The sequence below is a fragment of the Ylistrum balloti genome, unplaced genomic scaffold (genome assembly GCF_031769215.1).
Source record: "Ylistrum balloti isolate Yb309-2 unplaced genomic scaffold, AGI_CSIRO_Ybal_v1 Utg369924, whole genome shotgun sequence".
NCBI classification, from domain to species: Eukaryota; Metazoa; Mollusca; class Bivalvia; order Pectinida; family Pectinidae; genus Ylistrum; species Ylistrum balloti.
In genome coordinates this window covers 189,298-217,043 of record NW_026782040.1, presented here as the reverse complement: position 1 = coordinate 217,043, position 27,746 = coordinate 189,298, and the positions used below count along the sequence as shown (strand labels likewise).

Here is a 27,746-nt window from a genome sequence, read left to right as displayed (position 1 = left end):
AAAAGCAAATGACATATTTCGTTTTCAGTTTCTCTCATTATTTGACCTTAAAAGGAGCTTAGGACAGACACATCCTAGCTCATCTGATCTGACAGAAACAAAAAACTGGAGGGTAAATAGGAATTTTCCTGTCTTCGTTGTCTCTACATCTGTCTGTCACAAAAAGGTGCCCTGATAATTTCCAAAGTGCTGGGGCAATTTCAACAAACCTCAACTTGTAGCATCATTATTATGTCAATTGGATAGCTCTGCTTCATCTCTCAAATTTTTTGCCTGCCATCATTAGATGGAGAGCTGTTCAACAAATCGCCCTACATTTTTAGTCTGTCATCCATCTATCGATTTGTGATTCTTGGAATTCCTTGATGGATCCTCTCTGAGTGCACATCTAAATAAGGGACTGGTTGGGATTGTATGACAGTTAAAGTTTATTAGCCCATGTGCTCGAGGATTAAGGAAGCATATGCCATGGCATTTATTGTCTGTTGGTCAGACATGTTTTTTCCTGAAATGACTTCTCATAGGCTAAGGGTAGTGATTTTGGGGATGTAGCATTTGTATATGAAGGGCATTTAAGTTTGTTTAACTTTAACACACTCTCAAGGTCCATGAGACTATTTAAAGTGTGTTAAATCTTTTTATCTCAAGTACCAAAGGGCCAAATGTCAAAATGTAATGTATTTGGCCAATCAGTAGGGCATTTTCAAGGTCAGAAGGGTCAGATATGTTAAAATCTACTAACAATTTCTTCTCCACAACCAAAAGGCCCAGGTGGATTGTATGTTACCAGTTGTGGTCATAGGGGCTAAATGTGTAATAATTTTAAACTAGCATCTTATTAACCAAAAAACCAACAAAAGGTCATGATATTAGGCCAGGCATATTTATGTGAAAGGCTTTCAGGTTTGTTCAAATGAATAACCTTGACTTGCTGGCTCTGGGACCAAATTTGCTTAAACTTGTTAAAACTTAATTTCTTCTACAAGAACCATGAATTTCACAACAATTTCAAAGCAGGTTATAATTATTCCAACTTACACATGTATATTAACCTGTTCACTTGGATTGAAGTGTATAAGGGTCTTAATGTTGGAAGAAACAGGAGTTCTGAAGGAAAATCCATATGGTTGGACACTGGAACTCTGTCACTTTTCGTGTTTGTTTGAGGTGTCAAACCCCTGCGTCTCTAATCAAATAAAAAACAATGTTTTCTTGATAAATTCTGTCACCTGTATAAAGGTAACCTTCACATAAACACAAAAAAAAAAAATAAAACCAGAAATGCAGATTTAATGGATAATTTTATTTACAAAAATATTATCCATCACTGTATCTATTTCACAGTCTGATCCTTATTGAATGTTGTGTTTCACAGATATTTTGTATTCATATCAAAATCAGATTATTTCACCTCAAACTTATAATTGGATAGATACTAAATATGATGAATATGTAATCTATAAATGAAACAAACAAAACATGTGTAATCTAGAGGGTACAACTACTTTTAACTCTATTTAAAACCTTATACTAAAAAAAGTATACAAAGCTCATAGAAAACTACCAAGGTCAGACAAACAGAGAGTTGTACATAAGACAATGACAGATTTGTACAATAACACAGCATCAGAGAGTTGTACAATAAGACAATGACAGATTTGTACAATAACACAGCATCAGAGAGTTGTACAATAAGACAATGACAGATTTGTACAATATGACCACATCAGAGAGTTGTACATCAGATTTGAGCATCAGAGAGTTGTGCATAAGACCACATCAGAGAGTTGTACATAAGACAATAACAGATTTGTACAATAACACAGCATCAGAGAATTGTGCATAAAACAATGACAGACTTGTACAATAACACCACATCAGAGATTTGTACATAAGACAATGACAGATTTGTACAATAACACAGCATCAGAGAGTTGTACAATAAGACAATGACAGATTTGTACAATATGACCACATCAGAGAGTTGTACATAAGACAATGACAGATTTGTACAATAACACAGCATCAGAGAGTTGTGCATAAGACCACATCAGAGAGTTGTACATAAGACAATGACAGATTTGTACAATAACTCAGCATCAGAGAATTGTGCATAAAACAATGACAGACTTGTACAATAACACCACAGCAGAGATTTGTACGTAAGACAATGACAGATTTGTACAATAAGTCAGCATCAGACAGAAGTACATTAAGACTCCATCATAGAGTTAAACAATGATGTAGACAGATTTGTACAATAAGACACCAAAACAGAGATGTGATATCAATACTTAAGATATTTCACTTTAGCAACATGAAGTACTAACTCCTTCAAAGGTGGATTTCTTATTCAGTAGAGTGTACACAAAAAACAAACCTTTTGAAGTCATTCCCTAATGAAGGAAAATCAAAACTTCACTCCCATTGTCCTTAGTATAGGGACAGCTAGGACCTATTGATAAAAAATCTTGCCCTCACAAGCAAATCACTAGTAAGCAAGTAAGCATTTTAATTTTCAACTTGGTCATGTATTTTACTGTAGAGAGAGAGAATGTCAATCTGATAAGATTCTTACAAATTTTAACAGACTCAGCTCGATCAGCAAGGCATCAGGCCTTTGGTGGTTTCAATATATATTGGAAACATTTAAACAGTATGCCTGTTACACAAATGTATTTATCACATCACTGCCGTACTATTCAGTGCATATGTACCCATGTAAATTAATTGCATAAGAACTCACGACTTAATTGAAATATTGTGACATGATAGAAAGACAATGAATTGACACCAATTACTTGTCAAATGCTTTAGGACATTACAATGAAAATCAAAACAATTAAAAGGGCTCCAAACTTGACATGAAGAAGCATGTTTGCTGTGATATTTGAAAATTGATATAATTGTGTGATAGAATGGAATCTTAATTCTTGCTTAAATGAAAAATTTGTGGAGTTGTTTCGTAAGTCTCATATTAAACTTAAACTTGATGAAGATACGATATGTGTATGATATGGAGGGAGAGAATACCTGGATAAAGGTCTGATTGTGAAGTTAACAAGCAAAGTTATTGGGAAATAATTTACTTCACAATATATATCGGTTCATATAATCCAATTCTGTACTTTGAAAAATAAGAATTTAACAGATTCTTTTATGCAGATAAAATGAAATAAAATATGTTAAAATTAAAATAAAATGCTAATGACTTCAATATTTAAAAGCAATAACTTCATGTTATGATTTCTATGTAGTCAATATATTGCCAATAGTATCTTAATGTGTTATAGTAGAGTTATGGGATGTATGCATATGGACATGTAAGCCACTTTTGAAGTCTTTAAAGACTGAATTAAGTGTTCAGACATGATGCTGCAATCCCGAAACTGATGCAGGGGAAACAGGATATAACTCATTTACGAAAGACTTATGCATTTATAAATTGCATTATATTAAATTTCAAGCATATACATTTATGTACATGGTAAATAAATTTAATTACCAAACAGATTCTACAGTGCCACCTTTACTCAATGCTAAAAGTAGCTGGTCATGCATGGTGCACTGCCTGGATTGTGGTACACTCTACTGAGATACACATATCAGGAATATGTCAATCTGTGCTTGCCTGGGTACAAGACACTTACGACTAGTGATCACTGGATTCACATACAACCAGTTACATCAGAAAAAACGAAATAATATTTCGAAAAAACGAAATAAAATAAGTATGGAGCATGTCAGTTAACGGGCTCCGTATGATTCAGTATACCCCTCCCTAACTTTGTTGCAGGGAGTTTAATACATTTCTGTCTATTATGACCATACACTACAGTAAACATACATAGTTACGCACTGAAAATATATATTATACTAAAATATATCATTTGCACTTTCTGTTTATGTCTAGACAGCCAATATTGTAGTCTGAAGGTTCTCAATATTTATATCCAAAATTTGTTTACACTGAACGAAGTATGCAGTTTACATATTAATTAAATTCAAAATAGAATGCAATTCTTAATGAATAAAGGTAGAGTCATTTAATACAACATCAATTAATCTTTATGTCGATCACAAATTTCTGTTCAAAGAAGTTCAACCTTCGAAATAACTTGTCACTATCAAAACTGGTTCCAGAGCCACTGGTTGTTGTTATGTTTGTGGTATTTCTGAAAAAGGAAAATTAGAGAGATTTTATTTTTTAAATCCAAGGTTATGATGATTGAAATCTTTGTAACTGTTTGTAATGTGTAAAATGATATTGAAAATACAGTCTACTCCACATTTACTTACTGACCTGGTGGACAGAATTCTTTTGACCTTCCCCTTGATACCTGAAGGTATGCAGGTTTTTAGCCCATTCTTCACATTTGAATAGATGTGTGTCCATCAGAGAATATATTTTTAGTTCATCTGGGATAAAGTTTACTACATGGTTGTCATGACAAAAACTTGATACTGATTTAAACACATATAATGAAGTGTAAACCAGCCTCATATCTGTTGTGACAGATTCACTGCCTTTGATAAACAAATAACATTTTACAAAGAAATGAGAAAAAAATTTGCTAATAATCCAATTATTTGTTTTTTCACTTGCATTATATATATGCAAATTTGATTTAGTTACAAATCTGTATTGGATACATAGAATAACCAACCTTGTCTCCGTATAGTATTTTCTACTCCAGATGACGTGTTTCGCTGTTTACGGTTCTGGATGACAACTCGGTACCTACAAAAAAAATATTTTCTGTTTTCAAAATCTTAAATTTCTTAATCAATTGATACTTGCAAAAGCAAGAAAAATGACAGCTTTTTATTAAGTCAAAATCTCTAAATACTCTGGCCGATGAAATAGCTTTGTATTCAATATACATGTACTGCATTTTTCTGTTCTGATCATTTTAATGTCATTAATGTTTTTGTCTGTATGCCAACTTTTACATAAAAAAATGTTGCATGAAATTATTTTTAAATCCAGAATTATTACCAGTGTAGAAAACACATGTCTAGGCCTAGTTCAACAACTGTCATTCATTCTAAGTGTACTTACGATTGGCCATCAATCTCCACCAGAGTCGTGCCCCGGCCTCTTTTTTGGTAAAGATCCTCTATCCGGCTGGAAGCCTGATTACTATGGTGAATCCATGTCCCTGGTTCTATCTCCCACTGCCATTGTGGCCGAGTTTTGGTCACTACAACACATGGTCACTGACTTAATCCATACAACACTACAACATTAACTGGTCACTGACTCAATCACACAACACTACAACACCAACTGGTCACTGACTCAATCACACAACACTACAACACCAACTGGTCACTGACTCAATCCACATAACACGACAACATCAACTGGTCACTGACTCAACCCACATAACACTACAACACATAATGGTCACTGACTCAGTCCACACAACACTACAACACATAATGGTCACTGACTCAGTCCACACAACACTACAACACATAATGGTCACTGACTCAATCCACACAACACTACAACACATAATGGTCACTGACTCAATCCACACAACACTACAACACATAATGGTCATTGACTCAATCACACAACACTACAACACATAATGGTCACTGACTCAATCACACAACACTACAACACATAATGGTCACTGACTCAATCCACACAACACTACAACACATAATGGTCATTGACTCAATCACACAACACTACAACACATAATGGTCACTGACTCAAACCTTACAATAATTAACACCAAAACAATGCTAATTACAGCACCAAATTTTTATTTGAAATCCAAGTTACATCCTCACCTTGGATGGAAGCTGAGCCTTGTGCATCACTTGAAGCTCCACTTTGAGCTGGTCTTCTTCCTGGGCTGTTGAAAAAGGGTTCAACATTGAAACTTATAGCAGATTCATTTGGTAGAATTTCAACTACAAGAGATTCAATATGCTTGTAGGCTTGTATAAGTCATCTTTTTGTCCATAATTTTGGAAAATCCATCTCACATCCATGACCTTCGAATTGGATCAAGGTCAAGTTGTTTCAATTTTTAACACATTTGAACTACATTCATGTATACTTTTAATAAAATTGAATCAAACTGATTTATTCTAGTGAACTAGCCCTCCACTGCAGTGTCACCAATCAAATATCATATTACAAGGCTTTCTAGATCTTCAAAGATTTCTCAAAGGATGAATTCATCTGTCTTGCCAGCTCTGTTACCATGGACTGGTGGGTTGACATATACACTGGAACTCATGCACCCAACATGTACCAATTAAGACTCTCTGTAATTACATACAGTTCTTCTGATACACTATATTATTTTCTTTACTTTCTTATTGCTGTATTTAAAAAAACTTACCACATTTCTATGTCAAATTTTCCGTGTATTCCATATCTGTAGTTTCCTCTTTTACCATTTTGCCATCTTACCTATAATCATAATCCAAAAAAATCAATAAATTTCTATTCAAACAGTACACTTATCTAAAATTTCTACATTATTCAATTATTTTCAAAAATATTTCTGTATGTATCTAAAGCACTACAAACCAATATTATTTCAGTGTCCTGTAATAAGCCCACCCTTGTTATTCTAAAGCACTACAAACCAATATTATTTCAGTGTCATGTAATAAGCCCACCTTTGTTATTCTAAAGCACTACAAACCAATATTATTTCAGTGTCCTGTAATAAGCCCACCTTTGTTATTCTAAAGCACTACAAACCAATATTATTTCAGTGTCATGTAATAAGGACACACATATCTCTTGCTGTTCTAAAGCATTATGAATCAATATTATCTTTCTGTCTTGTAATTTGCCCATCACTGATGTTAAGTTAAAGGTAATGTCTGTTGGCCCCCTGGCCTTATTCAATGATATTATAGGATAGTACCTTATGAAATGTTTCTATGACAACCATCAATGGTTATCTATAATGATCAGCCTGACATTTAACTTGCCTTCCATCCCTACATATGAAACACATGGATTCATTGCACTTAATAGGAATAAATCAATAGTGATGCCTTTATCTTTCTGTCATGACAATCAGTTGATAATACAAGAGTTCCTCGGAACTGTATGTGTTGCCTGCATAAAGTGTCATGGTCACCCAGAAATTGAACTGGATGTGCAACGTTCAACCATAAAGTTGTAATACCAAATTTCATTTCTAAAACTCGAAGCATAAAGTTTGGCATCTGAGATCTGTCTGTGTGTCATGTCATCAGCACTTATAGCCACAAGTTTGACATCTGATATCTGTCTGTGTGTCATGTCATCAGCACTTATAGCCACAATTTTGACATCTGAGATCTGTCTGTGTGTCATGTCATCAGCACTTATAGCCACAAGTTTGACATCTGAGATCTGTCTGTGTGTCATGTCATCAGCACTTATAGCCACAAGTTTGACATCTGAGATCTGTCTGTGTGTCATGTCATCAGCCCTAATAGCCACAAGTTTGACATCTGAGATCTGTCTGTGTGTCATGTCATCAGCCCTAATAGCCACAAGTTTGACATCTGATATCTGTCTGTGTGTCATGTCATCAGCACTTATAGCCACAAGTTTGGCATCTGAGATCTGTCTGTTACATAGGTGTCATGTCATCAGCCCTAATAGCCACAAGTTTGACATCTGAGATCTGTCTGTGTGTCATGTCATCAGCACTTATAGCCACAAGTTTGACATCTGAGATCTGTCTGTGTGTCATGTCATCAGCACTTATAGCCACAAGTTTGACATCTGAGATCTGTCTGTGTGTCATGTCATCAGCACTTATAGCCACAAGTTTGGCATCTGAGATCTGTCTGTGTGTCATGTCATCAGCACTTATAGCCACAAGTTTGACATCTGAGATCTGTCTGTGTGTCATGTCATCAGCACTTATAGCCACAAGTTTGGCATCTGAGATCTGTCTGTGTGTCATGTCATCAGCACTTATAGCCACAAGTTTGGCATCTGAGATCTGTCTGTTACATAGGTGTCATGTCATCAGCCCTAATAGCCACAAGTTTGACATTTGAGATCTGTCTGTGTGTCATGTCATCAGCACTTATAGCCACAAGTTTGACATCTGAGATCTGTCTGTGTGTCATGTCATCAGCACTTATAGCCACAAGTTTGACATCTGAGATCTGTCTGTTACATAGGTGCCATGTCATCAGCACTTATAGCCACAAGTTTGGCATCTGAGATCTGTCTGTGTGTCATGTCATCAGCACTTATAGCCACAAGTTTGACATCTGAGATCTGTCTGTGTGTCATGTCATCAGCACTTATAGCCACAAGTTTGACATCTGAGATCTGTCTGTTACATAGGTGCCATGTCATCAGCACTTATAGCCACAAGTTTGGCATCTGAGATCTGTCTGTTACAAAGATGGCATGTCATCTGTTAGTAATCTGTCCTTAACACTACACTTTTTGATTATAAAGGTTTAGTTAATGTGTAACTTTTCTAAGCAGGTTTGCTGATTTGGAGTTACATTCAAATTGTGGAAGATGTATTTTATAAAAAAAAATGATTAGATAAAAGGACCAAAAGAAAAAGAATCTGTGGCTAAGGTGGTTAGTAGAATTTATATTCTGTCACAGAGTGTAGAATTTGGATTCAGAATCACAGCCTGGACCAGCAAATGCTGAAGAAACATAATCATTAAAGGATACATGATACCTAAGATCATTACACCCCTCTTGTTCTGCCACTGGTGGCTTTAATTCATTATTGTTTCAAAAATCAATGACCATTATTAATTTTACACCTGCCATGAATCACTCTTCAAAGGAACAGATATCGCCTTTCACCTAGCCGACCGGGGTTCGATTCCCAGAACGGACATGAAAAGGTAAGGGGTCACCTGCCCGACCACATGGGTTTTCCCCGGGTACTTCGGTTTCCTCCCACAATAAGACCCCTCACGTGCTTACATCCGGGCCAACAAGAGTGATTAGTATAAGTTGACATAACTTGTTTCGCAATTGTTGTAAAATAAATAAAGTTTATGTTTTTTTAACAGATATCTATTTCATCAACAACATACATGTATGACCCCATTATCTTCTATCTTGAAAACAACTCCAACTTGATCTTCGCCACCATCCTGGTTATCCCATTCCCAGTCGGGCCCTGACAAAATCAAAATAGAAATAACAAAAAACATCAAAATGTTGATTTCATCAATCTAAATTGTAAGCATATACATAGTTTCTCTTACTGGTATATACCACTATAAAAAAAATGCTGTAAATATTTCAGATGCCTTAACGGTTAAAGATTTTGTACTTGGTTAATGAATCATCTCATTTGATTTATCAATTCTATAACAGGTCACAACGAAAAACCAGCTACAGATTTGTATATTTAGAAATACTTAAAATTTTTACCTCGTCTACAACAAACCCCAACAGCTCCCAGCATGCCTTCTGGCAGGAAACGTGGTTCATCTACACTTCTGAGGTCGAAGGAGTCTTCTGCACCCATTCGGTATTTTCCCTTCCTCCCACTGTCCCATTCCACAGAAACAAATCCTGGTGGAAAATTTGGAAAGGTTACCAAAGTTCATACAAAGCACCAGATATTAAAACACATCAGAAATACAGAAATCCATGAAAATAACACAAAGTTGTTATAAACATAAAAAATATTTATTTCCTTTATAACATACACCTAAAACCAACTTTAACCCCTTTTTGTGGGGACAGGGATACCTTTGAGCCTTGGCCTGAAAAACCTGAATCTCTTAAATCACAAAGTATCTACTAATAATTTTATAAAAATCAACCCTTTTCAGTCCCATTATCAGCCCCATCCCCTTAGGAGGCTGAGATTTGGGTCCCCTATTTTATTGTCACAAAATCTGACCTATCCAAGACTTTAAAACAAAAATTCTAAGTTCAATATTTTTCATTTCTTAACTCCAATTATGTACTTTCAGTACAATATTTCCCCTACCTCACTCTTTATATACAATTATCTACTTTTCTTACCTCTTTGTTTATGTCCGATAATGGTACCAGCCATGTTGTCATCCTGATCATCCCAGACCCAGTCTCGACCTCTCCGTACCCTTGTCCCCACAGGGAGAGGTCCCTCTTCTCCACCGGCTCCATCTCGACCACCAGGATTGTCCTTCAACTCTGTCATTACCTTGTCAAACACAACATTCTGCAAAAAAAGTATAAGCCATAAAGTTAACAAATTGATCAGGAATACAGTTAATGATGTGCTTCATTGTAAAACTAGCCATTGATTATACACTGACTCAGTAAGATGGAAAACTGCTGGTAACTGTGGATTCCCTAGAGACCCACTGGTAAGTGGTAATCTTTTTGTAGTGGTTTTACATCTCAAGATTATATTTGTACTTTTTTTTTCTTAAGACATTCACTGGTAAGATGTAATATTACTCACTGTTTCAATTTGGAGATTCTTGTTCACTGTAGTTTTCACTGTTTCACTGTTTAGATGTAATACTTCAGGAATTTTTAGATATTATATGTACAATGTTCACTTTAGGTTTAACTGATGAAATTTCAGTGTTTAGATGTATCAAGGAGAAAGATGAAACTTTGTTCATTTTAGTTTTCGTCGAAGGGATTTTAGTGTTCATATGTGATGCTGTTTACTGTAGAGTTCACTAAAGGGATTTCAACGTTTACCTGGAAAATGTACAGTAATACTGTTCACTTCAGATTTCAATGTAGGGATTTAAGTGATAAGATTTCAATGTAGGGATTTAAGTGATAAGATTTCAATGTAGGGATTTAAGTGATAAGATTTCAATGTAGGGATTTAAGAGATAAGATTTCAATGTAGGGATTTAAGTGATAAGATTTCAATGTAGGGATTTAAGTGATAAGATTTCAATGTAGGGATTTAAGAGATAAGATAATATTGTTCACTTTAGAGTTCAATGTAGGGATTTCAGTATGAAAATGTTATCATGTTCACTGTCTTTGATTGTAGAAATTTTTAATGCAAAGAAATGTTATTGTTTCTTGCAATATTACTTCACAGATTTCTGCATTAAAATGAAAGCTTTACATTTTACATGTGGTTTTCACGTTACAGAATTTAGAATTTAAACCTAGTTCACTGCATTATTATTGTTTTCTGAATATTGAATACTGGCACTTACACAGTTGCTGTGGTTTCCATAGGTTGGTGATTCTATAGGGGTTGGTATTTTAACTTACCATTTCCTCTGTAGAAAGGTCTTTGCCTGTAGTACTGTCTCGGACAATTCTCTCCATTGTCTGTCGACCAAAGTCTGGTTTACCAATAGCTTCATCTGTCATCACACGGGCAACTATCGTCTGTTGATTACAGATCAAATAAAGAATTGAAAACATTATTAAAGAATTTATCAACTCTTAAATCTTTCATAGTCATCAACTGAAGATTGTTTCATTGTTACTGGGTTTATCATCCTATGAACAGCTAAAATCAATTAAAGGTGGTGGCTACCTCACTGAACAACATGCATGAGGCCCATCACGTTAAGCTATCCAGAGCAATTGCAGTAAAGTGTCTTGCCCGAGGACACAGCCGAGGTAATATAAGACTGTCTGTGATCTCAGTTAGCTGCATGAGCAACACAAATATTTCTGATCTTTACCTGTGTAAAGTTGCCAAGTCTGATGCCTAATTGACTGGGTTATCCTGGCACTCTATTACCTAGGTATATTTTTCAAGTTCTATGTCTTATCCATGTAATGATTACATGCCTATTCTTCATTATACATTGATAACATTGGTTACTCATTAACAAGATGAAAACTGGTTTGCTAAAAGAAAGAGAAAACAGTTTGCTAGAAAAAGACAAAAAAATGGTTTTCCTCTAGAATAACCATGTTTTAATATTGTTTTACAGCCAAGAACATTTTTTTTAATGTAATACAGAAAACCAATACCACTCCAGAGTACATTTGAGATTCTGCTTTACCTGAGAATTATTTAAGTGAATTAAAAAAAAAAAAATACTTAACACGAAATTGCATATCCCTGATAACAGGGCTATAGCAAAATTAAAACTGATCCCTTTTTATTTTCAGTTAAACGTGCATAACTTTTGTATAAGGATGTCCATTTTATACCATCATGATAATAATTCATATAAGTACATAGTGACACTTTGTACCAGATTTTGTACATATTTATTTGTGTGAAATTAAATTTCAAATAAAGGTTAAGTGTGTATTCTTTGTGTAGAGGATTTGTGTATTACATTGCATATGTTTGTTTGTTTGCTAGGACCCCTTCAAGCCCTGTCGCTCAGCCCCTAGGGGTCAGCCAGGGTCAATATGCCCATACCATCAAAATGTCTAATCTACCAACTTATCTCATACACAGGACATTGTAAGTACATATTATTGTATCATTGTCAATAATTCTAGAATAAATTCACATTGCCATGATAATAAATTATTTTCTCCATCAATATAAAATTTATTACAAAAAAAACAAAAACAAAAACAGAAGACTTGTCCTGTAAACGAAATACGCAAAATTGAAGAATTCTCATGAGGAAGTAAACATCAACCACTATGAGGTTAGGCCTACACTGATTGACTCAAGTGGACACATCCTTATGACATGCATTAAATCTAAAATTATCAGTATTAACCACAAACAGTACATGTGCCACTATGACACATTAAGAGAATTACACACGAGACAGGTCACTACAATAGAGTAATGAAAGGCAATCAAACAATACATTGTCTATAACTTTACAAAACTCACATTTTGGTCCTGTATACATCTATACTTACTTTCTTGTCATAATGAAATGTAATCAAAACAAAAGGCTCGTGGGGATTGTATTACTCAATCGGAACTTTCACCTCTCAAATCTAAACACTTCTATTCACAATTACATTGTAAGGTTTTTCCCTGAAGACAATGAATTTTAAAACTGTACTCAATACCAAATTTTGCCAAAATATCTTCATCCAAAGAGAAAAAGTATGATTTTAAACTCTTATCTCTATTATCAAAACTTGTCCTGAATGCCCTCAGTCCTCAGAAAGGTTAGACCTACTGTGTATATGCAAAATTCTGTCATATTTGTAAAATTTACCCTATTTGGCCCCTGCCCTCAGGTCCAAGAGTACAAAAACCAACAAGCAAATTGTTTCCCTTTCCCCAAATACATTTCCAACTGCCTCCAAACTTAGTTAAAATACCTTCATCCCCATAGAAGAAGTATTTTAAAGCTATTCCTCAATCCATATTGGGCCCAGCCACTGTACCTGCAGACTGGTCACATTCACAGTACAAAATTCTGTCCCTTTTGAACATGGTTCAAGCTGAATTTGAACATGATACTTTTTTTGTTCTTTTTCTGTTTCTACAGAAGAAAAGATATTTCAAAGAATTTGTCAAAATTCCCCTTTTGCGCCCTGCCCATCAAGTCTTAGGACTGAGAACCACCATTTACATAAAGTTGGTTGTCCTTCCCTACAGGATGTTTCTGACGGAACATCCAAACAGAAGAAGGTTTTTAAACAATTGCTCCATTTCCCATATTGGGCCCCACCCCTATGTTACCTAGGGGTAAGACTAACTTTATGTACAAAATTTGATCAAAATCTCCTCAGTCATTCACAACTATTCACCATTTATAGAAACAAGAGATTTTAAAGGGACCTTGGTGCTCATCATTATTTTATCTTTATTTGCTCTCTAAAAGATGATAAGTAACTTTCACTGTCAAAATCCATGATGACCACCTGTCAGCAATTTCATATTTTTACAGTCAAAATATGGGACAATGCAAAACAAGGGGCAAATATCAAATTTGAGAAATATCTATCCCATGTTTCTTATGAAATTGTGTTAACGAACTTTTAATGTCAAAAATCAATGATGGCAACGTTGCAGCCATTTTGTTCTTCTGATCACTCACAGAATCTAAAAAGCACAACTAGGCACAAAGGGTAATCTTGATTATGAAATTTGAGAACAAGAGTACTGCAAAGCGGAACAAAATACGCCTGTGAATATCCAAAACTGCAAAGGGGCATAACTCTTATTCAAATCGTCTAATCAAAACCCTGTTCAGGAAAACACAATTTCATATCATGGTGATTAAGCCTACCAAGTTTCATAAATATCGGCTAAAAAATGTTGGAGGAGATCTCCAGACAAGATTTCTATTGTGAAATAAACACAGGGGCATAACTCTTATTCAATTCACCAAATCAAAACCCCGTTCAGGAAAACAACTTCATATCATGGTGATTAAGCCTACCAAGTTTCATAAAGATCGGCTGAAATATGTAGGAGGAGATCACTGGACAAATAAAAGTTTACGCCCGACGCCGGACGGAGAGCGCCATACCTTAATACGTCCGTCTTTCGACAGGCGTATAAAAATCCATCAAATAATTCTCAAGAAATAGCCTTAGCAAACATTTATTGTCAAAATCCAAGAGGGTCACCTGAGGTTAAGGAGGCAAATGCTTTAATGACTCAATTATCCCATTTATTTCAAAATGTTGCCAAACACCAATTTGTTACAGTGCTTGTCTTGTCTCATGGAATATATGTACCAGGTTATGGAATTATGACAGCGCTTTTTTAATGAAAAATCTTATCAAATACACTATTATAATGTTGTCTCAATGGAATATCACATTACAAATTTCATAAGATTGATTTTTTTTAAAATGAAATATCAAATCCTGAATTATAGTGTCATCTTAATGATATATTACAGCACAAATTTTATAAACGTTTTGTCTCAATGAAAAATCACATCAAAATTTTATTACAGTGTTGTCTCAATGAAATTTCATATCACAAATTTTGGAGCAGAACTCTCCCTTGAATGTCACATCCAATACTTTACTATAGTGTTTCCCACTGAAATGTAATAATACAAATTTCCTTTTTATAATGTTGTCTCTCTGAAACATTGCACACCAATATTATTACTGTGCTATCTGTCTGAAACATCAAGGAACTTTTATGATCATAAGGAGAATTTTTCAACTTACATCTAACAGGAACTGTTTACTAAGTCGCCCTGCTTCCTCCACCTTGGCTACCTCACCTCCCGTTGTGTGGGCTATGTGCTCCAGCACCGTCTGAAAATCATAAGTTGATGTTGATAGTGTATCCAATATACCTATGAATTACTACTTATTCTTAAACTCTCCAAAGATCAAAGAAAGAAGGCTTTTGTCGAAACAAATACTTGATCATCTGTGTTCTGTTTCAATTTCAGCCTTGCTAAAGTATAAATATTGTTTAATACTGCTCTCCAGGAGGAAACCTTGTGATTGTGAGTAGGAAATTAATACAGGGAATTCCTTTTCAAAAAATTTCAAATTGAGATTCCTGATTGAAGAAATGTCTAGTCAGTCTCATTTTAAGTGGAACTAGTCTTCCTTTACCAAATCATCTTTTGATTAATAACTGATTCTTGCATTTCTGTATGTATTTGTCAAATCTGAGACAAATGAGGGTGGTTTTGCTTAATTAAAAGCTCAAAGGAAAAGTAAATATTTAAGTATAATAAAAGAGAGGAATAAAACCAACTTACCATATCTGCATCCCCGACAGGTATACAGGTGACTTTACGATGTTCACTCTTAAGTCTATCAGTAAATTCTATCAGCTGTTGCTTAGCCTTTAAACATCAAAAAAAAAATTCAGGTTGCAGAAAAAGGCAAATTTACTGTCCCTAAAGCAAAAGATTTCTTTATAAAACTGACGAAGAGAACTCTCTGCCAGGTAAGTGTAATTAATGATACACTGTGCGGAATTTCTACCAACAAATCAAATTCCCTTTTATGCCAGTTACTGCTATGAAATATTATATTTTATCACAAAGTTAAGAAAAATCATGAATGCTGATTTTTCATTTAGTTATGCTTGGTTTTTGGCTGGGTTTCAGAAATCCTATCATATCTACAAGAAAAAAAATTGAGTGGAACGATTTGAATTTCAAGGGAGGTAATTCCCATTCAAGTATAATGTTTTGAAAAATGACACCATTAGCCAATCATAAAGTTAATCATGTTTGATATTTGTTAGCTCATCTAGCTTGAAGGGCCAAGTGAGCTTATGCTGTCGTTGACCGAAAATTTCTGTCTCAAATGTAGGAATGAGAATAGTCAACAAAATGTAAATATCAGTAATAACATAATAAATGAGAGTATTGACATTGAATTATTATTTTCTGTTCCTTTGGCATCAACTTATTAAGACAACTTCTTCTCAATAACCAACAGACCAAATATCATGGTATTCCTTTTGTTGGTTGTTGGGACCATAATATCTTTAAAAATTCAAATCATGTATTGCCGGTAATTGCACTCGTAGTTTCTCCAATATGTACCTAAAGTCATGTCAAAGGTGAAAGCACGTGCATCTGAAGGTCTTGCCGTTCCGCTCTAGTTAACTATGGTGGTGTGAAAAACTGACTGGTCTATTACTACAGAGGAATCTTGCAGGTTTTGATTCTGTTACTTCTAAGCTAAAAAAAGTTGAATTTGGAAACATTTAATCAATTTGTAACGAAAACTTGAAAAAATGGAGCCCACCAAAGTTTGTGAAAAGAACTGACTTTGACTTATATTCAAGGTCACTGAAGTCAAATTTCTTAAAACTTCAACACAACATCTTCTGACTAACCATAACAGGCCAAAGCATGATGGTTGGCTGATAGGTTTGTGAAAAGAAATGATCTTGAAAAAAAATGACCTTGGCCTATATTCAAGGTCACAGGGGTAAATCTAAATTTCGGAAACAAGTGAAAAGGTGTTTCTAGGTCAAAGCCCAACAAATTTTAATAACAAAAGAAATGACATTTACCTATAATCAAGGTTATAACTGTCACGGTTAATAGTTGAGTATTAAAATCTATTTATTTTGGAAATCAGTTGAAATTGTTTGGATGTGCCAGCTTTCAATTCCAATGATGTACATGTTAAAGAGAGATTCTGCACAAGATAGGATTGCATGGGGTGTTTCTGTTCTTATGGAAATCGTACACCTCAATTTACCATATAAATATGACGTATTTAATTTGTGGAAATACTTTATAGATCTAACCACTTTGATTTGCAAAAGTCTGCACAGCCCTGATTGCGTCATAACAGGTTTGCGTTGATATAAGCCAATTGGAATGAAATATTTGTGTAAATTATAAGATTAACACAAAAAAGCCTAATGAAGTAATAAAACCCCAGCAAAACTTTCAGCGACCAGTATACACACTTGTGTATTTACTGAATAATCTGAATGAAATCTATGATCCAGTAATGCTTTAGTGCCCAATATCCTGATGTACTAGATTTAGATGGCTAGATTTATATTGGCTGAAATTATTTCCACCAATTCTGCCTGTCCAAACTGACCACAGTATAGATATTTTGTTGCTAACAATAAAACAAAAAAGTCATTAGAATGATTTTAGAAAAGGTACAGAATAGCCAGAAATTTTGCATCTTGGGCAGAATATCCCTTTAATGTATTTGTGAAGAACAACTTTTCTATTTTTTATGAAGATGAAATACCAGGTGAGTGATGCAGGCCTATTGGGCCTCTTTATATTATATCTTGGTTCTCTTGTTGTGTACCATGTTCTCATTTGGAAGCAGGACATTGCATGCTTGTATTGTCCCAAGTTTTACATGGGGGTCATCAACGAAGCAAAAGATGCTTATTCTTCTGGAACACCTGGTCTTATCATCCTTGTACATTTTCAAGAATCACTGTGTAAATTTTTCCTTTGTTCATATTTTGCCCTAGTTTGATTGACTTTGAGTTTGGATTATAACCCTGTTAACATGTTGGTATTTTCTTCGTTGTTTTTGTACATTTGGTAATATTTTTTATCATCATATTCATATATCACGGTATTATGATTCCTATAAAGATCTATGTGCCCTGAATGGAAGGACCAAATACCCTGCCAGAGTCCTTTTTAAAGTCAGTATGTGTTTGCAGTGACAAAACCAAGCAGGCAGAAAACACATTCTGTTTTCCTAATACAACACAATACAAAGTTTAAAAGAATTATCAAGTTTTAGAAAGTGGAAAAACACCACAGATTGGAGTTATTTTGATCCAATCCAGATACATTAATATCTGTATAATGTAAATTTTATTTTTGACAGTTCTAGCTAATTTGTGTTATTTTCGAAAAGTAATAAAATCACGGAAAAAAGATAAATTGAAAAAATGGAATAAGCAAAGAAAACATATACCATATCATATCATCCTTGAAAAATGACACCTTTCTGCTTAACGCTTCAGGTAAAAAAATTGTAAAAATATGAAGCATTAAAAACTCAACCTTCATGTTTTCACTGATATAAGTTTTCTGTCATGGTTATGATTCAGCACTGGAGATTATGGAAACTATCTAACACATTTACAGTGAATAATAAATCAATTGTGTATAGATCTTACCTCTTCTTCACTCATACCCTGAGGGTGAATTACATCTGGACCATCCATGATCCGAGCATCTGTCACATGACCATCCGATACTAATAAAATACGAGGCATGATTTTCCTATTGCGAAAGGAAACCACCCCACCTAAATAAAAGACATCATTTCAAATTAATCAAATTTGAAAATTTGAAGAAAAAAAACGGAGAAAAAAATGTGATGTACTTCCCGTACAAATGAAACCACAAAAACATGGCGAAATAATACGAAAAGTTTCATAAATCTCAAATGAAATGGAAACAAAATTAAGGTTCTATTCATTTCATAACTTGGATACAAATATTTGTGAAAACATTATTTTGTATGACTAACAAAAAATTCAAATAGACAATATTCTCCATCTATGTTACTTTCTTTGTGACAAGATGCATATGATGCCATGAAGCTATGATGTCATCATGTAAAGAGTATGAACCTTCAGCTAATCACATTTCAGATAGGTCATATTACACATGTGTTACAACAATGATTTATGTAAGGGGTGAAATTACATCTGTAATAATGGTACACTAATCTCTACACTATTTACGGGTAAGTTGGGTGAGATCATAAACAATTACGTTGTCTTTTCCCAAGGCCTGTAAAACAATATGTTGTGATAGTATATTTATATATATATATATGTGTGTGTGTGTGTGTATTTATTTAGCAGAAAAACAGGAAATACATAAACTCTATAATTGTTTTGAAAGGTTAAAATTACCTCTAATGTAGATAGCACTCATACAGAGCACAAGGCCGGTCATGATAGGACTTGCTCCCTCAATCTCCATTTCATCTTAATTCAAAACACAAGTAAGATTAATATAAATTAACAGGACGAGCTTCCTTATGAATTCAAAATATATGTAAAGTTTATACAGATTAAAAGGACTAGCTTCCTCAATCTCAAGATCATATGAAGAAAAAACACTGGATTTTTGAGACATTTTTTTCTAAATGAGGACATCCTGGATTTTCAAAAAAAAAAGTTTATTGTGAAAACTCCCGACTTTCCAGAAGCATACTTACCGACAATTTCTCTGATTTTGGAGTAGTCATTTGTAAGATGCTGCATCACTGCTGTAGTTTTACCAAAGGTAACTATGGCAATGTTCTCCTCCAACGCATGATCAACTGCACATTCCTCAATACCTGGTTACCATAGCAACAGTAAGTTTATTCCACAATTCCACAATACCATGCATCAATATACAATTTATTAAAAACTACGTTGACAAATTAGTTCCATTTTTATGTTTTCAGATTTAACTTTCATTTGAATTATTTGATGTATTTTGTAAGTTAAGTTTTTTAACAGTAATTGTAATACCGTCTAAGAAATTGTTGATGAAGTCTCTGGCTTGCTGTATAGGGGCACCTTTCATGCTATCGGATGTGTCTACACATATGATTGTATCTGCTCCATCAGATTTAGGATCCCGACAATCAGCAGCTGAAAAATTATCACATCATATAAGGAATAATTGAAAATTGAAATTAAAGCTTTTTTAAAAACAATATACTGAAAATTGATATAAACAAGAGGCCCATGGGCCTTAATGTTCACTTGAAATCCAAAAATTCTGATGTTGTTCTTGTAACACATATCGTAGAAATCATCTTGTTAACAAAGTAGGATGAGGTGAACAATGTTCAGTATATAATGCCAATGTAAAATTAGCATAATATCTACTTGCATCCCTTGTTTAGGATTCTTAACAAGTTTAAAATAAAAAAAAAATCATGTATAAAACTGTAGTTTTCCAGTATAAATTGTACTAAATTGTACCCCTCTCCATCAGGAAATGAGACCTTGAGGTCATCAAGTCAATAATTTTGGTTAATAATCTAAAGTCTTTCCAACAATGATGAGTATTGATTCTCCCATACTTGGGCCTGAGAATATTTTTGAAACTTTTAAGTCATTATACACTTTTTGGCCTTATAGTTCTGAGGGTCAGTCCAGGTCAATACAAGCATACTATCCAACTGTCATCCTACTATAATTAACTTTACCCTTAAGATGAAATATTTGACCTGGTGATCATGAAATTCACATTTTGTTAAAGCACCCTTTATTCTATCATATCTGGATGCTGAGAAAGAGATTTTTTAAAATTTCAGACAATTTGACCCCTTTAGGCCCCAATCTATATCCCATGGGGTAAACAAAGTCACTATGTACATATCATCATCTTGTAATTTTCCTATATAAACCTCAAAAGGGAAAGTGAGAGACCTTGAGGTCATGTAATTTATTATTTTTGTAAAGGACCTTAAGACATCTTTGATTCGTACTTAATACTCAATACATGTGTTTAACTGAGATGAAGATTTTGAAATTTTCATTAATTTGACACCCTCTGCCCCTCAGGTCCTTAATTATGATAAGGACCATATAATCTACACATTTTTACACCTTTGACCACAGAAGATTTCCACAAAATGACATAGAAATTGGTTCAAAGATTTTGAGAAGAAATAAAAATGTAAAAAATTTACTGACAAATGACACATGTTGCCAAACATAAGGAGATCACCATACATTGTAGGTCACCATGACATTAAGCCTCAGGTGACCCAAATATACACCACACACCTTAGAAACTGAAGGAAAGATAAAAATATTTGTGTGACCATTCCTCACTAAGATCTTTGTTGGATTTTAAAAAGGCATTACTTGTATTACCTCTCTGAGCCTCTTTCAGTGTTAAACTCTCCAAAAACTGCCTCTCTTTGGGTAGGGGACCACTGGTAGAGTCTGTAAAATAAACCCCATATTCTATGATAAACACTCTTCCTGAATTATTCTATCATTTGATGATATTTAAGAAAAGCTGAATTTACATAACAGTGAACATTCAACACTCCTCCAGATCAGTCAATATTTTTTATCTTACCATATTATTATTATCAAAGTATAAACATATGTGTGTTGGTTTTTTTTTTTCATTTCTCCATGAATAATATATCTACCTTAGACATCCTGTACTGAAAAAATCATGTGACAAATTAAAAAGTGCGAAGTTTTGTATAGAGATAAATATAGAATTTTTCATTTTTGTTTACATTATCAAAATAAAATTAGATTTATTTCATTACCATCTGTATCCCCTTCTTCAGCTGTTTCACTGAAAAAAAACAAAATAAAAATGTTAATCTGACAAAAAGAATTATTACAAAACTAGACATTATATTTATATATTCGATTTTATTGGAAATTCAGAAATTAACTGTAAGACATGAATGCCCCCTCCCATTCATTAAAGTATTGTTTAAATGTGTTTGATAAATTTGCTGAACATGTCAAATGTGACCTTTTTATTATAGAATGTAACATGCTTTGACATTACAATTATAACTATGACAATTAGATATATTCTTGACAGATGTTTTGAATTATACTCACATATTGCAAATATTTTTTTCAAAATAATGACAGTCCCTTTGACTGACAGGTAATAAACAAATATTTTTTTACTACAAAGTGTGAACATGAAAGTCACCTGGGAGTGGCGATAATAGGTGATACTGTGGCTATTGTTTCTGTAACTTTGACTGGTGTTTCCATGGTGACTGTTTCTTCTAAAGGCAACCCAGGCTCTGTACCTTGGGAAGAACTTTCAGTTTCTACTTGCACTGGTTCTGGACTTGGTGTTGGCTGAACTGTTTCTGTTAAAGATCTTTCTTGCTCAGGATCTTGATCAAGTGTTTCTTCTTCCTCTTTTTGTGACTGTGAAGAGGTCACAGGGTCAATGACATCTACAGTAACTGGCTCTTCTGTTTCTACTTCTATCACAGAAGCTTCCTCTACTTCTCCTACATGTATCTTATGGTAAGTGAACCTATTGTCTTCTTTCCTTGGTGTAACATTTACCTTGAAACCATCAAAATCGACAGACTTTGATTCCAAGCTTGTATTACCATTGGATGGTGTTTTCAGCTGCCTGTCACTGCCCTCATTGTCTGCCTTGTGTCCCGTCGCATGCCTTAAGCCTTCAGCGGATGGTGATTGGTATTCCACTGTCGTACTTGTCCTGGAGTTTGACCTTCCCACAGTTGATGGGGAGTTGATGTGAGAGTTCCTCTGCAGTGATTCTGTACTAGGTGATACAGACCCCATTGTACTTTCTTCAGTGGTTGTGGTATCTTGTCTTGATGATCTATGTCTGGGAGATGTTCCATTAAGTGATCCTTGCGATATTTGACTTTCCAAAGAAAAGCTAGTCTCCTGAGATGGTGTACGTGTTTCTGTCACAACACCTTCAGACTGTCTTTCTCTGTTTTCACTGTTTCTTTTATATCCACTTGGTAATACTTCTGTATCCGGAAGACCATTTTCAACCTTGGAATTTGACCTTGAATATTGTACAGGAGATGATGGTACCTCAGAAACTGGACTTCTCACAGCATGCAATGACTTGTGGTCCAGGGAAGCCTTCTTCAATTGATTATCCAGTTTTCTAGATTGTTCCTGATTTCCCTCTTCCAGTTGTCTCCCCTGTCGGTTGTTGTTAACTTGTTCATATGCTGGTGACAGGACAGTTGAAAATTGTTCTACCCTTTCGTTGAGGCTACCCAGACCCTGCTGTACACTGAGGATTGTAGTTTGAAGATGGTCTATCTTACGTAATGACTGCTTGATATCTCGTACCTGAAACAACAGGTTTATATAAAATACACTCATATCAAAACTGCTCACTTGGTACCCACCATTGTTTGATCGTCATTTGATCATTAAAAGTCAGTTATATTCTCTTTGTCCCTCTTATTTACTCTTGATTATATAGGTTGGTGGTGTAGTGGTAATGCACTTGCTTTTCACCTAGCCATCCGGGGTTTGATTCCCAGAACACTTGTGAAAAGGTAGAAGGTCATCTGTCTGACCATGTGGGTTTTCCCTGGGTACTCTGGTTTCCTCTCATAATAAGACCCATGACATGCTTACATCCGAGCCAACAAGAAAGATTAGTAAAATTTCCCAAAACTTATTTCGCAATGTAAAATAAATGTTTTTCTGAAAGTCTCAAAATCAAAAGGGCAGAACACAGGAAACCTACATACAAAGTCTGATACAGATCCATCCAGTATCTTTATAGACATAGCAATAACAAATTTACAATGTCAAAATCTAAGACGGCAATGTGGTGGCCATTTTGTTTGTGATCAAACTGAAATTTAAACCATAACAAGTAAGGACTAAGTAATTGACAAAATGGAATAATCACATGAAGTTTCAGACAGATCCATCCAGTTTTTTTTAAGATAGAGATTAAAATAATTCATTGTCAACTTTTGAAAGTTGGATCTTTTCCCTTCTTTCTTTTCAATTTTCTATTTGTACTTTTAGTTGTAGGATATGTGAAAGAATATTTCCCGTCAGAATTTTGTTACAGCGATCAGTCAACAAAATTAAAACAGAACAACTTGGATTCATGGGGAACCCTAGTATGAAATTTGTGGAAGATCCATCAAGTTTTCCACTTGCAATAGTCAAAGCAAGCTTTCCTTGTAAAAATCCAAAATGGCTGCCTTTCAGCCATTTTTTTTTTATCTGTTTCAGAAGGGCAAAACCAGCAACCATAGGGAACCTACATTGATCAATATAGTACTTCTAAAAAATAGTGGTAACAAAGTGTCTTTGTCAAAATTCAACTAGAGACAAAAGGAAACTGATATTTTGAGAAAAATCCATCAGGTACTTCTGGCCCCACTTGTATAAAACATCTCAACTTGAGATTTCCTCAAGCCCAGATTTTCCTCAGCTAATATCTCCTTGAAAATATCTTGTATGAAAATTCCTCAAGGAATTTCAGGACATCCTAGCCAAGGACTTCCTCCTGTTCCTTGAGAAAATTTTATACAAGCCGTTTTTGAGGAGATATCAGCTGAGGAAAATCTCGACTTGAGAAAATCTCAAGTTGAGATGTTTTATACAAGTGGGGCCTGAACAAATAGCAATATCACATTTTCATTGTCAAAATATAAAACAGCATTTTAAACAATGCTGCAGAGACCAACAGGTTCCTATATATGAAATTTGAAAAAGATACATAAATATTTTTTGCATATGTCACTAGTGTAAAATACCCTGGAGTATGTGTGTTTCACTGGCTTGTCAGTCAGAAGTCAATTTTGATGTCATACTGTGTTCTGGACAATGACAATATGTCATGAATTTCAAATCATGCAACAAAATGGTTGCCTCCATTTGATTTTGTCCTTCACATTGTGATTTTAAAATCTACCAAAATGTAACTTTTCTGAATTATGTGATTGAGCAGAGAAAATACTTCAATGATTGCTATACTGTATATACATTTATACTTTCTTCAAACAGTTACCTCTTTTAATATTGTTGTCAAGATGGTGTCTGTATCAGCCCCAGCGGGACTGGACACTAAGGTTTGACTATAATCCATTCCTCCTCGATCAGACTGACTCCGGTTCACTTTAAAACAAATAAAACAGAATCAACAAAGTAGAAATATTGTATCTGTGTGTAGTCAAAGTGATTAATCTTATCAAAGAAAACATGTGCTATATGACACATGCACAGAAATCAAAAGAAAAACCTGCTTTGTGAAACACCTGAACAGAGAGGAATATCCGTTCTATGTTATGCTTGAACAACCAGGAACATCTTGTAATATGTTATGTTTGAACACACACCAACACCTGAACTATATTGAAAGGAGAGGACAAAGTTGATCTTGTTAAGCTGGTCGATGTTGAGTTCACTCGTCTATGATATTTGCTGAATTATATTGCTTACAGTTAAGTCATAACGATAAGTTACAATATATTATTTACTAGTAAACAATACTTTATTACCTACAAATGAATGGTTGATAATATTGAGTCTGAGATCATGATTAAAAAGAAAATTTTTTCGCACGAAAAATTGTACAAGTAATGGTATTTTTCTAACTTGGAATCAAACAAAGAATTTTACACATGAGACCACAGGGCCTTAATAGTCATCTGATTTCTATTAAGCTACCATTTTTGCTGTTGAAACATATTGAGTGACATCTACACTGTTTTAACATGTTTTATTCTTGTTACGTAATTTAAGAATGAGCATTTGACTCAAGTTACATGTATGTCAAATTCATCATGTGACCTAAAACTGGAGAATTTTTGGTATAGGTACCTACCTTCATCTAATCCATTTGCGGCCTGATAAAATGTCATACTTGCATACCAATATTGTCTCCTTCTCAATTAATACTTCTCTAAATAACAAAAAGAAGACAGACTTTTATGGACAAAATAGAATATAAATATTACTCTAATGACAAATCCATGAACACAACATGGTCAACAAGTGAATACATCATGTACCTATATATTGGCCCATGAAAGTCATATGATCAGTCCTTCTAATATTCAACAATAACAAGTAGTAACTTTTGTACATTTTTCTGTTTTGTTTTTAATTCACTTCCTTGTCACATGTAAAAATGCCAATATATTTTATTAGAAGGATTCACTTACTGAAGACAAAATATTAGTAACAATAGTATAAACTTGTGAACATTTATTTCCAAATTACAAAAAAAAAAATGGGCTCAAAGCCAAAAGATGCATTTAATTGCTATTTAATACATCTCTCAGTTACATTTAAATTTTGTTGTAATTATGGGTATATGGGTGTTTCTTTTCTCTATTTCAGATTAAATATCAGTTTAACTTTGTCACCTTTTTAATGTAAGTCATGGCAATAGAACCAGTTGTTTACAGAGTTTTCCATAAGAGCCGGTCACCGGCCAATTTGACTGGCTACTTTGATCATTTGACCGCCTACACCAATCCAGTTCTGTAATAATGTTCCGTACACGACTACACGTAGACGGCAGGCCAGCCTCCTACTTTCACTACACAGCCTACTACTAACAAAATTATGGAAAACCCTGTGTTTATAAAGAAATATATCTGTAAATTTAGATACACGGCCTTTGCAGAATGGATAATGGGTTATTTTGGTAGGAAGACTCTTAGGATGAAGCATCTGTATTGTTTGGTGTGGTAGTGACCATATATCTCTAACATAGACCTATCAACTAAGTCCGAATTCTTCTGACATTCATCGACTCTAAGATGATATATATGATGTATACGTCGATAGAACGTCATAATGGTTCAGACTACTATCGATCAGTTAAGATGTGGACATGAAACTTTTTAACAAACTGAAAGTACAAAATACTTAACTCCGAAACATGTACAGATTTACTCATCACTTGTGTATCAATACTATCTCTGCTGTAAATATCATTTTCAAAACCATTGTGAGGTACTGAAATTGCAAACAAGTATGCCTATATTAATTTTAGACTTACGCCATTTTCAACATGGTTTTTATTTCCTCTTTGAAATACAGTATTTCCCTTCAAACATTTGTTTATTGGGTAAAATGTTAGCGTTTTATCAGCGATATTTTGGCTAGTTCACAATTCATATATGTTCATATACAAAATTAGTAAGAAACATCTGGGCATAGTTAAGAAATACTTCTCTTTTTAAACTCACCATTATTGAATACTCTTGTCTTTTTCCGTCTTGAAACTGAAAGCAGAATGGGGTTTTCCTTTGGTATTTCTCTATGCTATTAATAGTATTCTTAATGTATTTTGACCAATCAAAACACAGGAGACGACCCCTGACACTGGATCCGGTTTGTGCGAAGTTATCGTTCATTATTTACGTGATGGCGTCTTGACTACGGTGGATGCAGGTAAAACGTTTGCAAATATGACGAGGATGATGATGATGATGACAATTACCAGATGAAGCAGATATCATAATATGTCAACAGAGTATAATTTCTGGGGGCTTACTATTGATAAGATTTATGACTCAATGTGACCGGATTATAGCATTGCCTAGAATTGAATAAAATGATAGAATAAATATAGATATAAGCAGGGACGTATCTGTATTATACGTCCCTGATATAAGAATAGAAAATATATTACTTCACGTGCCCATTGAAATGAATGTGTTTTTTGTAACTAAATATGATTTATTACTGCAGAATAAACCATTTTATGCTGTGCAGATGCTTAATCTTAGGAGCACAAAAATGACAGCCTGCAAAATTATATTTTCCATTAACTTAACATATGTAATAATGAAAAAAAACCACATTAATGGCTGTAAGCACCTGTGGAAATTATGAAAGGATGTTGCATTGTTATTTATCTGATATTTAGTACATTTACAGTGTACATCTGTAACAACAGACCATTTGGTTCTAATTAGGCTGCAGTTT

At 34.3% G+C, this 27,746-nt stretch overlaps 1 protein-coding gene across 2 annotated transcripts; it reads right to left on the bottom strand.

Moving 5' to 3' along the window:
- Positions 1-1,757: 1,757 nt before the first annotated feature.
- On the bottom strand, positions 1,758-27,021 carry LOC132546961 (uncharacterized). Of its 2 annotated transcripts, none has more exons than XM_060210691.1 (21): positions 27,005-27,021; positions 25,630-25,707; positions 24,814-24,920; positions 21,976-23,123; positions 21,572-21,600; positions 21,159-21,230; positions 19,800-19,922; positions 19,499-19,621; positions 19,191-19,265; positions 18,444-18,574; positions 15,568-15,654; positions 15,020-15,109; positions 11,213-11,332; positions 10,004-10,181; positions 9,401-9,544; positions 9,058-9,143; positions 6,369-6,439; positions 5,809-5,873; positions 5,063-5,204; positions 4,668-4,741; positions 1,758-4,175 (listed from the first exon to the last, which is right to left on the bottom strand). In XM_060210691.1, exons 2-21 carry the CDS (start codon positions 25,664-25,666, stop codon positions 4,159-4,161), a joined length of 2,919 nt encoding a protein of 972 aa, XP_060066674.1. In that variant the 5' UTR covers positions 25,667-25,707; positions 27,005-27,021; the 3' UTR covers positions 1,758-4,158. The 2 variants fall into 2 exon arrangements, with proteins under 2 accessions (XP_060066674.1, XP_060066675.1); XM_060210692.1 differs by lacking the exon at positions 27,005-27,021 and adding an exon at positions 26,174-26,250.
- Positions 27,022-27,746: the final 725 nt, after the last annotated feature.

Excerpts from the sequence above, each read along its gene's own strand:
- LOC132546961 (XM_060210691.1), bottom strand. The coding sequence starts at position 25,666 with ATGACATTTTATCAGGCCGCAAATGGATTAGATGAAG. Across the intron at positions 11,333-15,019 it reads GTAAACAGTTCCTGTTAGAT|ACGATAGTTGCCCGTGTGAT; the intron begins GTAAGTTGAAAA and ends TGTAATCAACAG. Across the intron at positions 9,144-9,400 it reads TGGGGTTTGTTGTAGACGAG|GGCCCGACTGGGAATGGGAT; the intron begins GTAAAAATTTTA and ends TGATTTTGTCAG.